The sequence below is a fragment of the Periophthalmus magnuspinnatus genome, chromosome 7, assembly GCF_009829125.3.
Source record: "Periophthalmus magnuspinnatus isolate fPerMag1 chromosome 7, fPerMag1.2.pri, whole genome shotgun sequence".
Taxonomy (NCBI): Eukaryota; Metazoa; Chordata; class Actinopteri; order Gobiiformes; family Gobiidae; genus Periophthalmus; species Periophthalmus magnuspinnatus.
This window is the reverse complement of record NC_047132.1, coordinates 16,585,450-16,600,437: the sequence shown is the minus strand read 5'-3', so window position 1 is coordinate 16,600,437 and position 14,988 is coordinate 16,585,450. Positions and strand designations below refer to the sequence as shown.

The 14,988-nt window shown below is 38.5% G+C and overlaps 1 protein-coding gene across 1 annotated transcript in view; it reads left to right on the top strand.

The window, feature by feature from the left end:
* The first annotated feature begins 544 nt into the window (after window positions 1–544).
* Window positions 545–14,988, top strand: part of bsna (bassoon presynaptic cytomatrix protein a) — a 98,772-nt gene continuing 84,328 nt past the window's right edge. Inside the window, exons 1-2 of the mRNA XM_055223221.1 lie at window positions 545–647; window positions 747–1,306. Of these exons, the coding sequence (XP_055079196.1) occupies window positions 545–647; window positions 747–1,306 (663 nt within the window). The remainder of the gene's footprint in view (window positions 648–746; window positions 1,307–14,988) is intronic.

Genomic DNA, 14,988 nt, shown 5'->3' with positions numbered 1-14,988 from the left:
GAGTGAGTGGTTAATTATCTGCTGCCTGTACCACTGCACCTGCTGTGGTTTCATAATTGAGCTTGTTCATATGGAGTGACATTTAGCGGTGGCCTATAGCTCTCATTCATTCAGCTATTCAGTGGTATTTATTAGCTTGAGAAAGAGCAGTTTACAATATTTATTTTGTCTGGTTAATGTTTTATTAATTATTTATTGTTAATTATATGTGGTAAAAAAAAAAGGCTACCTACCAATATGTAATGAAATCTGTAGTTTTTGCTAAGCTGAACCAGAATGCAATAATTTTTTTTCCATGTCAAGTTAAGAATTAAAATTTAAATCCTTCAAAAACCATAAAAATCACTCCAATGTTGAGCTGAAAATCATCCTTCTTTCAACAGCATATGTGGATTTTAATATTTCAGGTTGTTTTTGAATGCAACACAAAAAAAATCTCCGATCTAAAATAAATCTCCTCCCCTTTTCTGTTTTTGTCTCTCGCAGGGGTCCGATGGGTCAAATGGGCAGTCCCAAGCCTGGAGGAGGAGGCGGAGGAATGGGAATGGGTGGAATGACTGGCTCCGGGATGATGGCAGGAGGGATGGGTGGGGGTATGGGAGGAGGTATGGGTGGCGGTATGGGAGGAGGTATGGGTGGTATGGGTGGTGGTATGGGAGGAGGGATGGGTGGTAATATGAGTGGGGGTATGGGAGGAGGCATGGGTAGCGGTATGGGTGGAATGGGTGGGGGTAACATGGGTGGAGGTATGGGTGGTAATATGGGTGGGGGTATGGGCGGGTACGGAGGAGGCATGGGCACGGGAGGTATGGGCGCCGGAATGGGCATGGGCGTCGGCACCGGCTCTCGGGCGGGAGAACCGTACCGCCTGGCCACCCACGACAGCACCAGCTCCCCCCGCCACATGCAGTCCAGCCCCACCCCCATGTCCCAGGCGCAGAGCCATGGTCCGGGCATGGCTCACGGTCCCGGGGGGTCCTCCTCCTCTGGCATGGGCGTCCACGGGGGGCAAAACCAGGGACAGCACGCCTCCCGTCGAAACCTCCAGGTGGACTTCAGCGGATCGGGGGGCGGGTCCAGAACTGGGCGGTCTCCGTCGGTGTCCCCGGATCGCGGTCTGACGCCTACATCGCCGTATGCACCGTTGCCGCAGATCGCCCCCATGCCCAGCAGTAAGCTATGTCCCGTCTGCACCACCACAGAGCTGTCCAACCCTCCGGCGGTGCCCAACTACAACACCTGTACGCAGTGTAAGGCCACGGTGTGCAACCAGTGTGGCTTCAACCCCAACCCGCATCTCACTGAGGTAAGAGAAGATGTCAAAATATTTCAAACAGATATTCATTTCTGTGTGTATTACGGGGCAGGTGTTTGTTTCAGATGGGATTACAACATTTATAGCTCTTGTATTTCACTGAGACACGGTAGTTAAGCACGTGTTTGTTAAAGATGACATATGGGGGGTGTTCAGGATTAAATTATGACACATGAAGAGTTAATTTGCAAAAACAGAGAAGTGCCATTTAAAAAAGTCATCGGAGGCTTGCAGTTTTCTCTAGGTTTAGCGTTTTATTATTTCCAAAAGCCAAATGTATTTTACTGCTATCAAAACATAATTCCATCCCTTCTTGATAAAATCCACTATGTTTTATTGTCATTGCTAATATCTCTAGAAGGTTGTAACAAAAAGTAAAACACTTTTTGGCAATTTTTCAAAACGGTGATATCTGTTTTTGCTATTGAACTCTTCATATGTAGATCATTTATTTATACTGCGTTCACTGTAAACCACAATATTGATCTTAAACAGCTTAACAGAAAGTGCTCTATAGACTTCCTGTTCATAACTGCAGAGCTGAATGGCATAGTGGCATTTCACCATAGCAACAAGTAACAGAATTTCATTGATGGGTTTTTATAGTTGAAAAGTGGCTTTGTGACTTTTCTGAACCCTACATGTGTGACAGGAAGTCTGAATTTTTGTGGTGAAAACTGAAATTTTCTGAGCACTTTAGCCTCAAATGAATCTTCACAATACAGATTTACTCAAAAATCTATCAAAAAACTTTGAGTAAACGAATGCTGAAGGAACACAGTTATGATACGGTTAAAATTTCATAAAAATTGATTTTACACAAACTGTTCCCTTTCCCTTTGTTAAATACAGTATAGCAGAATAATCCACTCGTTGCGAATATAAGTGATCAGGTTGACATTCTATTAATATACTACAAAGCCACCAAGACTGCATATACTTTTACTGCAAAAAGTAGGGTAACCACACGTCCCTATTTCCCCAGGACAGTCTCAGTTTTAAGCCCTGTGTCCCATGTCCCAGCAGATTTATCCAAAACTATTGATTTGTCGCAGTTTTATACAAGAAATCTCCAAGGTGTCCCCATTTTTGACCAATTTTATACCAGCCAACAGTAAAAAATTGAATATATTGTCATTTGTTTAGCTAAAATACAGAAAACTGTGCTTGAAAATGAGCATAAGGCAATGGGAGAATGGGCAATGTTACGTTTCACAATTTATCTTGCCAACAACATCTATTATAGCATTATAGCACAGAAGCAGTATGTTTCAGGTTTGTCAAAAAAATCCTACTCTGATTATTCTAGCATTTAGTAAATAGAAATAATTTTGGTAATCCTAATAGACCTAAAACAGGAAAAGTTTAGTCTGATTTCATGTCAGACAGTGAGGGAAAAAAAGAGTATGTGGCTTTTTTATATAGCGAATGTAAACATTTTAAAAATACATGGATAGAGTAAGTGTACAAAGGATAGAGATAATCCTTAACTATTTACAAATCTCATTTATATATCTGCTATTTAATTTTTCTCAACAGCCCATTCTATTTCCGCTAATGCAAAATTTGCTTATTAAGAACATAACACACCTGGCCACCTGTAAATAGTTTGAAACGCTAGAAAACAAGAACTATGCTTTTTATTACAAGTAGGTCACCAGCTTTCTCTGAACCAGCCCCAGCTCTCAGGACACAACGGACAAACATACAATCACGGTTCCCTCACCTGCTAATTTATTCACATTGGCACGCTTTTATTGCAGTTCGTGCCAAAACCGAGCTATTCCCATTTGCCCTCTCACAGTAAACAGCGTCTTGTTTTAAATAAACCTTGTATTGGGTAATTAGGTGGCTGTGTTGGCTGTGATTCACGTGTTAGCGCCACATCGTTCGCCCTGACGCTAACCTGATTCAGCAGTGACAGACACAGTGAGTCACTCAAGGCTAGAGCCATGTGAAGTTTGTTTTCTTTAAATACACTGAGGAGGAGCAGGTGCAGGTGAACGCGGGGTATATATAGGTCACTGTATAACATGAGGGAAGTTACATAGAGTTAAAAGCAAGGTGGAAGTATTTAACTAAAGTGAATTTTGTAAGTATGTGTTTTGTTGTGAGTCTTGTTTAATGATAACTTAGGAAACTAATACTAATGCAGCTCTTTTAGGGGATCTGCATCTTTTGGATCTGTACATTTTAAAGAGTTGTTGAAAAGATTGGCTCTTTTACTGTATTTATGACAAAAGCCAATCTGAGAATTTTAACTACAAATTAATCACAGAGAGAAACAACCAAGACTCTGATGTGTTTAAAATGGTTCAAACTGAGAGTGGGAGAGTGTTTACCCTTTGAAATTATCCATCCATTTTCTTTCGCTCATACCCAGGGACTCCCAGACTTCCCTCACCCCAGACACATCCTCCAGCTCCTCCGGTGGGACCCCAAGGCGTTCCCAGGCTCCTCCCATGTGACCTAGCTGTAATTATGAATAATCTAAATAAAACACTGCACTACAATAATAATAACTAAAATATTGAACTGTTATTATGATGCCAAATCTGTTTTTTGTTCTCAGAGCTGTCACTTGTGTCCCCTGCTCTGCTTCTGTGCTGGTTCTTATGATGGTTCAGGGTTAATCAGTTTACAAATGCATAAAAATTAGAAAGAAAAAGATTCAGTTCTTTGAAAAAATGAGATCTAGGTACAGCCATTCACGTTAAGGAACCGTTCAAATGAGCCGAACCTCACACCACTAATAAATATGGACAAATCATAGTAAGACATATTCACCAACCAAACTGATATGACCATGCATTTGAATCAGTATTTTATTTCTTTTTTACTTCTTATTTCATAAAATGTCAATCTTATGTTCCAACTCAGACCAATCCAATCAAATGAGAGTTGTTGATTAGCTACAGAGTGACAGGGAGTTTTAGATGACTGTAAATCACTTTTGAGTAGACACAGCGAAGCGTACAGTGGTCTGGGAGGGACATAATTCACACAGCAGGTCTAAACGCTGCAGTTAATTAAATACATGAATTGAGTTGGATTTCCCAGAGGACCACACGGCTGATAAACAGTCACAGCCAAGTATGACAAACCAGAGACTGAACCAGGGAATTACAAAATGCATTTATTTACATATTTAAAAAGTATAAAATGTGGCCCAACTGTAATAATTCATAGGAAAAGAACAAGGTTTATTCTTGTTTATTTGAATGAGAACTGAGTTTATATTTGGGTCGGTTTAGTGACCATTTAAACTTAAAACAGTTCATTTATTCACCGTTTATTAGCACTTTCCTCAACACAGCGAAGTGGAGCAGAGTTTTGCAGCTAACAACAACAAGCATGCTAACACACACTTCCTGATAATTGGATAATAGAACACTTTCTAATTAGATGCAGCACACAGTAGACATATTTTAACCTCAAACTTCTTATACAATGTATTTGTTCTGGACCAAGACAAAATGTAAATTAAACGATGTGTACTTTCTGCGTTTTAGTGTCCAATAATCAGGAAGTGCGTGATTAGCATGCTAGTTGTTATTCCGCTCTGAAAAACAATAGAAACTCTAAGCTAAGCTGCTGATCTGATGATTGGTGGTTCGAACCCCAGTCTTGAAGTAAATATCATTGGTCGAACGGTCAGGTCCGCTAACCGATAAGTCGGCGGTGTGATTCCAGCTCCCACAGATGAATGCTGTTGTTGTGTCCTTGGGCAAGACACTTAACCCATGTTGCTCCCAGTGTGTGAATGGGTGAGCGGTTCCTTGATGTAAAGCGCTTCGAGTGCCTTGAAGGAGGAAAAGCGCTTTATAAAACTATGACCATTTATCATAATCAGAATGTTGACAGTGTATAAGGTACGTGAGCATTAACTCTGAACCACTGCAAATCAAAATAAACTAGGTCTGTTTTCACATTTTTAAGACAGGCAAAACCAGGGACACCGCCTTTAATACATATAGAGCAGTTCTGTTTGTCATTATCCTCATTGCTTTAATTGTGTGTTTTGCTTATACTCTTTAAATAGATTTTTATTGACAAGCCCTCGCTCTCATTTTCTCTCGCTCTCTTTCTCTCCCTCCCTCGTTCCCTCTGTCTCCTTCTGTTCCTCTAATGGACGACGCATTGTTCTTGTTCTTATGAATTATGGATCTGCTTTGTCTCTGGGACATTCTGGGCCTGCTCTGTTTGTGTGTGATTCTGTGCTAATCAATGTTGTTAACCCGGTAAACAGCACTCACCACTCCATAAAAAACAATGAGGATTTTCAATGAGATGGGCCTAACATTTAAGTACTTACCTGAAGAACTTAGCAGTACTGTACCTGATTTTTATTGTTTTAAAACCGGACAAACAAAACTAGTTAACAATACTAAAATTCAAAATGGTGCAATAAATAGATACACTTTGGTGGTTAGACCCGAATGACAGAAGGGGAGAGTTTTATAAATATGGGATCTCCTGGATGCCTAAATACTGGTGCTGTAGAGGAAGAGATTGAATGTGTGAGGTGTCTCTGCTGTGGTACAGGGAAGAGATTAGCCAACAGCAAAGTCACATTATTAGAATCCTTAATTCGTATAAAAGTTTATATACTTGCTGCAGATGGATTTTGATTTAAGCACATAACAGTTAAAGCTCATTTTGGAAGGTGGAAACGTATTTAGCTGCAGAAACTCACTGAACTACATAAACTCACTTAGCTACATATACTCACTTAACAAATATAAAAAACAGACTACACCTGAACTGGACTGGAGTGGACACAGGTGATGGACAGAGTCGACATAATCCCATCATGGTGGTTGTTGTCTCAAATCCTCCAGAGGCAATCAAGCATTGTTGCACTATTGCAGGGGCTCCCAAACTTTCAGACCATGACCCCCGATGTTCCTGAGGCGTATGTTGTCAGGAACAGGTCTTTATGTCGTGTGTGGAGTTTTAGTGGCTGAATAAATGCACGTGATAGAGCTTCATGTGTTCACATAGGGCTGGGCATTACTGTATTGCTTGAAGTTCAAGCTAAAAACATAAGATGTTGATCATCTAATAACTCACCCAGAGACACATGAGCTCCATCAAATCCTCATTAGTAGAGTAACTCGGGGAAAGTTTATGCTTGTCCAGCATAAATAAAAGTGCAGCAGGACTTCAGAGGCTGTTCTTTTTCATCTTCAGTGCAGTACTTTGGCAAAGACTGAGGCAGCAGACTTCAGCTTGGTGATAAAATATATCTATAGCATAAATACAGTTTAAAGAACCTGCTAACTGTTGGGCATGACACAAATATATACAGCAAATGGCTAAGCAACCGAGAAAATCTGTAGCAAAGCCAAACCAATCAGATTGTACGTGGCCCGCCCTCTGCTGGATTAGCAGTGTCACTACACAGCAGATTGGTAGCTCCGGTAACCAGGTAACCAATGAGCTCCAACACCTGATGAAAACAGGAAGTCACACCTGTCTGATGTGGATTTTTAAAATATGCACATTTTATATGGGTGGAAACACAGTTAATGACACATTAAAAAGTTTTTGGGTTTTTTTGTGTTTTTTTTAAAGGAAAAAAAGGAAAACATTGACAAACATTGTTTTATTGTCAGAACTATCGGAGTGGAGTTTCGCTGAGTTTTTATCCTATAGTAAATAACAACAAACTGCACGCTAACAGCAGTGTTGGGCATCTTACTTCAAAAATGTAATTAGTTATAGTTACAAGTTACTTACAAGTTACTAACTCAATTACTTTTTGGGAGAAGTAACTAGTTACTAGGCAAAGTAACTACTCCGGGTTACTTTACTCCACGTTACTTATTATGTTAAAACAATAAAAACACAACAGATGTGAACTTTTAACATTTATTTTACTTTAACAGATTGCAATTATTTTGCATTTGTTTCCAAGTAAATTATAGAATTTATCAAAAATAAAAAAAAATATAAAACATTTCATTTGAAGTGCAAATAAATCAACATATCACACAATTTCAGTCAACTGTACTTCAAGTATTTTATTCATTAAAATAAACAGTAACAATAAAGTGCTTTCAGTATAATACTGAAAAGATTCATTACCATGTTTTGCAAAACTAAGGTATTCAAATGTAAACCATGTAAAATAATACAAAACCTTTAACCTTCTCTGGCCACACACTGTAATTCTCTGTCCAGTATTCAAATATTAATCACCTCTGATCTGAGCCTGTTCCTCTTTGGAGAGAACACAGTCACGTTTCTGATCAAAACACAACTTGGACCCAATCCGCTGTGAATGCACGTGTGGACAGGACATCATTTCCCATCATGTGTTTGTAGTCCATGCAGGCGGCCGCAGTCAGTGGAGAGCTGCTGCGCTCAAAAATGTCCCGTTACCAGCGCACAAGTTACATCAGAGCAAGTCGGTGGCATCTTGGACACAAAACTAACTGGCATGCACCGCGCACCGATCGACGGCGTCGTATCTGCGCCCGCCTCATCTCAAACAAACCTTTTATCTCTGAGACTCTGATGAAGAGCAGAGTGAACTCAATTAAAAGTAACGCGCCACATTTTATTGTCAGTAACGGTAACGGCGTTACGACGCTTGGAAAAGTAATTAGTTAGATTACTCCGTTACTGAAAAAGTAACGCAGTTAGTAACGCCGTTACTCCCAACACTGGCTAACAGTGCACTTCATGATTTGTGGACAGCTCTTTTATGTCATTTTTCTGCTGATGATTTTTAAGAGTACTACCACTGCTAGTGCTACTACTGCTGCTGTTGCTACTATTAATACTACTACTACTACTACTACTACTACTACTACTACTACTACTACTAAAACCACTGCTACTGCTACTATGCTAAAACTATGACTACAGCTACTAATACTGCTGTTACTACTACTCCCACTACTACTACTTCTACTACCACCACTATTACTATTACCACTACATTATTTTTCAGTTTGGAGCAGTGTTTATGTAGACTACTAAAGCAACAGACACATGTATTAACGCAGCCACAATTGTGTGTTATTAATTTCCTTCTTGTTTTTAGTGTCAGATGAGTTGTGTGAACAAACATAATCCAGTCATAAACACATTCCAGCTATTAGCAGCACATTTCTGTGTCAGATTAAACTCCACATGATCCTTATTATCAGCGCTAATCACAAGCTAATTCAATAACAACTGTACATCTGCAACTCTATTAGCATTAGCTTCAGAACGCTAGCCAGACTGAGCTAAAGGGATTATGTTTATTAGCAGGTCAGATCTATGTATTTGGAGTACATACATTTAATAAGAGGATTTCATATGTGAAAGTTTGTAATGTTGCCAGATACTAGATACATGATTAGTGATTATAGGGAAGTAAGTGTTTTATTATACTAACAGAAATGAAATGTTTAATTTACAACATAACACGTACACAGTAACTTGACAAACTTGATGCAGTGTGCAGTAGTTTCATTAGCAGGATGCACACTGTATGTAACGTGATATAGAGCTCTGAAGGGGGAGTGACTTGACGTGAGAGCAGGCGGGAGACTCAGAGCCTCAAAAACAAAAGTGAAACTTACAAAAAAACATGTTAATAAGTATAAGTATAGCATTTTCAAAACAACAAAAGGTAACATGGTGATCTAAATGTTACGTGTTAGCAATTAATACCCCATAGAAGTAAAATATCTTCTTAAAAAAATCTTAAAAATCTAAATGATCCACTTGTATCGACATAAATTTAATACATTTAATCAATTCAATACATTTAATAGAACACAAATATAACAATTCTTCTTAAATTAATGAACAGAAGCACATTCATTTCATTCTGTTGTCACTTCAGCACCATGGACAGAGATTTTTCTTTTCTCTTTTTTTTTTTTTTTTTCTCATTTACCAGGAGCCATTAGCCAATTAAATTTTTTATATCAAAGTCACATTCATTTTAAAACTCTGAATTTTGCCTCTCCTCTTGCTTGTCATATCTCAGACAAAGTAGTGGAAGTCTTTGATTACTGTCAGCGCAGAGAAGAAAATATACGACCCGGCTGAACCTGTTTATATCCGTGCGCTGCTAAAAGTGACACTCTTATGAATTCATGCATTTATAAATATGGAAATGAAAAGAGACAGAATACCTCCAAAATAGTTATGAATGCAACTAGAACAATAGACTGAAAAAAATACCTACATACACTAGTAGAGAAGAAGGTTGGTGGTGTGTCTGATATTTTCTGCTGTTGTTGTGTACTTGGGCAAGACACTTAATTGAAGAATACCTGTATCATAATGTTGAAATATCATGTAAAAAAAAAAAAGCAATTTGCAGATAGAGTTGATATCACTCAGCTATAGTGTGTACTCGATTTCGATACTAAGGAGTATACTTGATACTCAATGCCGATTCCGATACAATATTTTTCTGATTAAATGTGTGTACTGTACTTCAAATATATAACATCTCACCTCTTATATCTGTGTAATCCCTCAGTCGTCCAGGTAGGTTCCATAGTGGTCCATGAATGTATACTAGTCTATGTGGTCTTATACTTATTCTGATACAGCTCAGAATATTCAGGATAGGTTCATTTCTGTCCTGTAAATGTGACTTTTTTAGTATTGATACTGATCAAATGAGTATCTAGTTTTGATAATAGTTTTAGTATCAATTAGTATCTGATTTCTGTCCACTGTAGGAGCATTGAAGAATTGGCAAAATCAATGGAAACTAACTAGGTTTAACTACTGATACTATTACTACTACTACTACTACTACTACTACAGCTGCTACAACTCCTAGTACTATTACTACTACTACTGATACTACCAATGCTACTACTACTACCACTGCTACTGCTACTACAACAACAACTACTACTAAAACTATGACTACAGCTACTATTTCTGCTGTTACTACTACTAATATGACTACAGCTGCTACAACTCCTACTACTATTACTAGTACTACAATTAATACTACTACTACTACTACTACTACTACTACTACCGCTAGTAGTGCTACAGCTGCTACTCTTCCTCCTACTACTCCTACTACCACCGCTAATACTAGTACTACTACTACATTATTTTTTCAGTTTGGAGCAGTGTTTATGTAGACTACTAAAGCAACAGACACATGTATTAATGCAGCCACAATTGTGTGTTATTAATTTCCCCTTTGTTTTTAGTGTCAAATGAGTTGTGTGAGTTACTTATTCTGATACAGCCCAATATCATTCTAAAGATATTCAGGATAGGTACATTTCTGTCCTGTAAATGTGACTTATTTAGTATCGTTGCCTGCTCAAATGAGTATCTAGTTTTGATAATAGTTTTAGTATCAATTAGTATCTGATTTTTCTGTAGGAGCATTGAAGAATTGGCAAAATCAGCGGAAACTAACAAGGTTTAACCCCTTCACCACCACCACCCCACTCTCCCCACTCTGCAGTAGTATAAACTGTACACCATTCAGTCCGCAGTGCTCAGTAACAGCTTGTGCGTTCTCACCCTGGCACTTTCTTTTTTTCCTCCCTCCTCCTCCTCCTGCTAGCTGTTGATGAGACTAATTTTAGATGCTGCGTTCATGTGGAGAGATAATGTACTCCCTCTTTCTCTCTTTCTTCTCTCCGTCTGCACCTGTCTCTCCCACTTTCCATAATCCCTGGTTCTAACCATGTAGGGGCCCATGTTCCATGTTGTAATGAGTTTCCAATCTTGGAGATCAACAGCCACTTCCAGATGATGTCATTAGAGTGATTTGCTTTGGGTAAATGGGTGTTTCTTGGGGACTACATAGGAAAATATAAATATGATTAGTTTTGATCATTATACTCAATTTTTGTATTCACTGTAGACCCTTCCAAACAGAAAGCTTGTGTTTTAAATATTGGTTCTATTTTGTATTTTAGCTCCAATGGGTTTTGGAGAATTTGCCTCCAAAATATGACGATAGACACAATACCCAAATACCAACGTAATGTATACTATTATCGTTAAAGACTGGGTTTTTGATGGTCTGATCCCTGTTGTTGTGTCCACGAGCAAGACACTTAACCGAAGCGTAATCCCTGAAAACGTGCACTTTTCCTCTCCACAGATTTGACCAGTAACTTGGTCTTGGAGAGTCATCTTGTTTGCCATACTGCTGTGCCATACTGTGGAAATGAAACCATGAACAATAGCAGAAAAGTTGCATAGTATTGCTTTATGTTCGGTCTAAGACACCGTTGTCCTCCTGCTCACCCAGTTAGGTGTGCGACGGTATCATGTCCGTGCGAGTGGGTGTCTCATTTGGCTGATTATAATGATAGTACTAGTCCTCACTAATGGTACAGTCCTTCGCTTATCCTAATGCTAATAATCACCTGTGTAGAGCTATTGTATTGTATTATTATTATTATTATTATTATTATTATTATTATTATTATTATTATTATTATTATTATTATTATTATTATTATTATTATTATTATTATTATTATTATTATTATTATTATTATTATTTCCTATCAAATTCATCTCAGGGATCAGACAAAGTAAGCTAACACAACATGGATGCAGCTCTAACCCAGTGGTTGCACATAGTTTCATGGATGGCGGTTCTCGATGTACAGTAAACATCATTGGTGATTCCAGCTCCCACAGGTGAATGCTGTCGCTGTGTCCTTGAGCAAGACACTTAACCCCCCCTTGCCCCCTGTGTGTGAATGTGTGTGTATGGGTGAGTGGTTTCTTAATGTAAAGTGCCTTGAGTGCCTTGAAGAAGTAAAAGAGCTATATAAAACCTTAACTACACTGGTCCCTCACTATATCGCGGTTCACCTTTCACCTTTTACAGTGTATGAACGTGCATTGTGTTCTGCGTCCTGACTGGCTGAGGGACTGCAGACCTTTGTCCATCCGTCTCCTCCGTGCCATGTCTCCTGTACAGTCCAGAATGTGTTCAGCCAAATTGACATAAATGTTTGACCGCAATGTGACTCTGAAGTGCTGTATTTTTGCAAGTTTTCTCTCTGACAAAACCCACAATGTCAATGAAATGTTCTGCACTGACAAAGGCACCTGCAGTCACTTGAGTCACTATTAATAATTTCTTTTGTATCCAACCTTGTAAGTTGAGTATATCAGTATTTCTAAAAGCTAGCATTTTATTTACAGTGCAGGAAAACATTTGGGCCTGAAAAAAAAGTCTTGATCTTTGGTTTTGTTCTATAATACTGTACTTATTTTTTTAAATCTATGAAGGTTTGAACTTTGAGAGTGTTTAAACAAGAGAGAAAAGGGAGAAAATGCTAATGTCTGTCTGAGAAAAGTGTATAAAGTGTGTGGTGAGGAGTTTCACAGCTGGAAAATATATATAATAATTGTATAAAATAAAGCTAACGACTTTGCGGATTTCGCTTATTGCTTATTTTTATTTTTACAATATAACCCCTGCGATAAATGAGGAACCACTGTATTTACCATTTACCATAAACAAACTTAACTGATCCAGTAAAAGTTAAAAAATCCTCACTTAAATTATGCATTCTGAACATCCGAATTATTCACAAGTGCTTTTTTCACATTTTCAGAGTGCAGAGCGTTGCCGTGACTATAACGCTATAACAACTACTGGCATGCTAACACGTACTTCCTGATTATCGGACAACAACACGCTTTCTAATAAAATTCAGGCAGTAAACAGCAGATTTTGACCTCGAGAGCTACTGATACAATATAAATGTACCGGAGCAAGACATTTTACTCAAATACATGGGAAGCAATCAGACACAGAGCCTTTAAAATCCTATTCAAGTGTAATTGTAAAAACGTGATCGCTGTCCTATTTTAGTTGCGTATTCGTTTTATCTAGAAGTAGTTAGATGTTTTTTTTAGCAGAGCAGGTAAATTGTGCGTGATAAGACTGGAATAGCTCACGGTGAAATGGTGTGGAACATGATCAGAGATGGGCTGTGATGCACAAGATGACGTTAAAGATGTTTTTCTACAGAATCCTACGGTTTACTATTTAAATCATCACTCAGCCATTTTAGAAACTGAACTGCAGGATGTGTACGGTTTTACTAGAGCTGAACTGATTATAAATGGTGATTATAAATATTTTTTCAAAAAGTAGAAGATGGCATTATGATTCTGAGGTAATATTTTGACAGAATATAAACTGTTTCAAATAATAATTTCAATTCCCCTTTAAATGTGGGCATGAATTTTCCATATTTTTTTTAGCTTTTTATTTCGGGCACCTGTAGTTTTTACTTTATTTAAAAATATATTGCAAAAGAAAAATGAAGTAGTGTCTTCTTCAGAAAAAAAACAAAACAACAGTATCCATGGAAACAAACAGATGACTACCAAACCAACTATTTTGTACGGTTGTCGATACTAAAACTAGTATCAAAACTAGATACTCATTTGAGCTGGTATTGATGCTAAAAAGTCACAATCACAGGACAGAAATGAGCCTTTTCTGCACAGTTTTAGAATGATCTTGACTGTGTACATCATTAATCATAATTATAAACTGAGGTTATTTTGGTGGATACAGACAGATCTTTTTCCTCTTTCTCTCCCTCACTCACTCTCTTGCTGCAGTGCATTCTGGGAGTTGCATTCCCAGTGTGTACATAAGAAAAAAGGGGAATTCTCCTCTTTCATGAATAAAGCATGAGGCTCCTCTCTTTCTCCCACCCCAGGCACCAAGCACTCACTCACTCACTCACTCACACACTCACACACTCACACACACAATATCTTTAGTCTTTCTCCCTCTTCCTGGCGTTCTCTCTCCCCCTCCTTCTCTTTCTCTCCCTCTTTTTTTCTATCTCAATCTCCCTCATTGTCTCTTTCTCTCTCTGTCCCTCCCTCCTTCTCTCTGTCTCTCAATCTCCTTCTTTTTTTCTCTCTACCTGTCTCTTTCTCTTTGTCTGCTTTAGGCACTAAGTGCATTTTTCTTGTCCTCTCTCTCTCTACACTCCCGCCTGTCCTCTACTCCCCCCCTCTCTCTACCTATTTATCTTCCTCTCTTCTCCTTTCTCCTCCCATCTCAGGCACTAAGCGTGACCCTCTCTCTTTTCACCCTTCCTCACTCTCCATCTGATTCCTTTGTTTTTCTTTCCCTTGTCTCTCTGCTCTCCTCTCCTGCTCTCTCTTTTCTCTCCCTCACATCCCTTCCTTTCCTTCTCACCTCTCCCTTTCCCATCTCAATCCTTCCCCCATGACCTCTCTTTTTTTGTCCCTCCCTTTTTCTCTCTCCCGTTCCTTTCCCATGTGGAGAGCAAAGGAAGAGGAGACTCCGAGCATCAAAAATGAAACTGAAACTTATAAACATGTTACCAATTAAAGGTAACATGCCCCCTAGAAGTAAAATACCCACTCTTTAAAGGCTCACTATGTAACTTTTCTTTGGCTAGAATGTTTCACAGTATGGCATTAATCTTTATCATTAATTTAATCAATTACAGGTGTTTTATTACCAAAAAATACTTGATTTTTAGTGGAATCACATGCTCGTCTCCATGGAGATATTTAAGATTTATGCAAAACAACAACAATAACATCACCATGGAGACAAGAGCATGTCAGATGAAGTTACAAAGTGCACCTTGAAGCTTCTATTTGTAAATTATGATTTTGTTCCTGCACAAAATTTGGCTTTTGGCACAAAT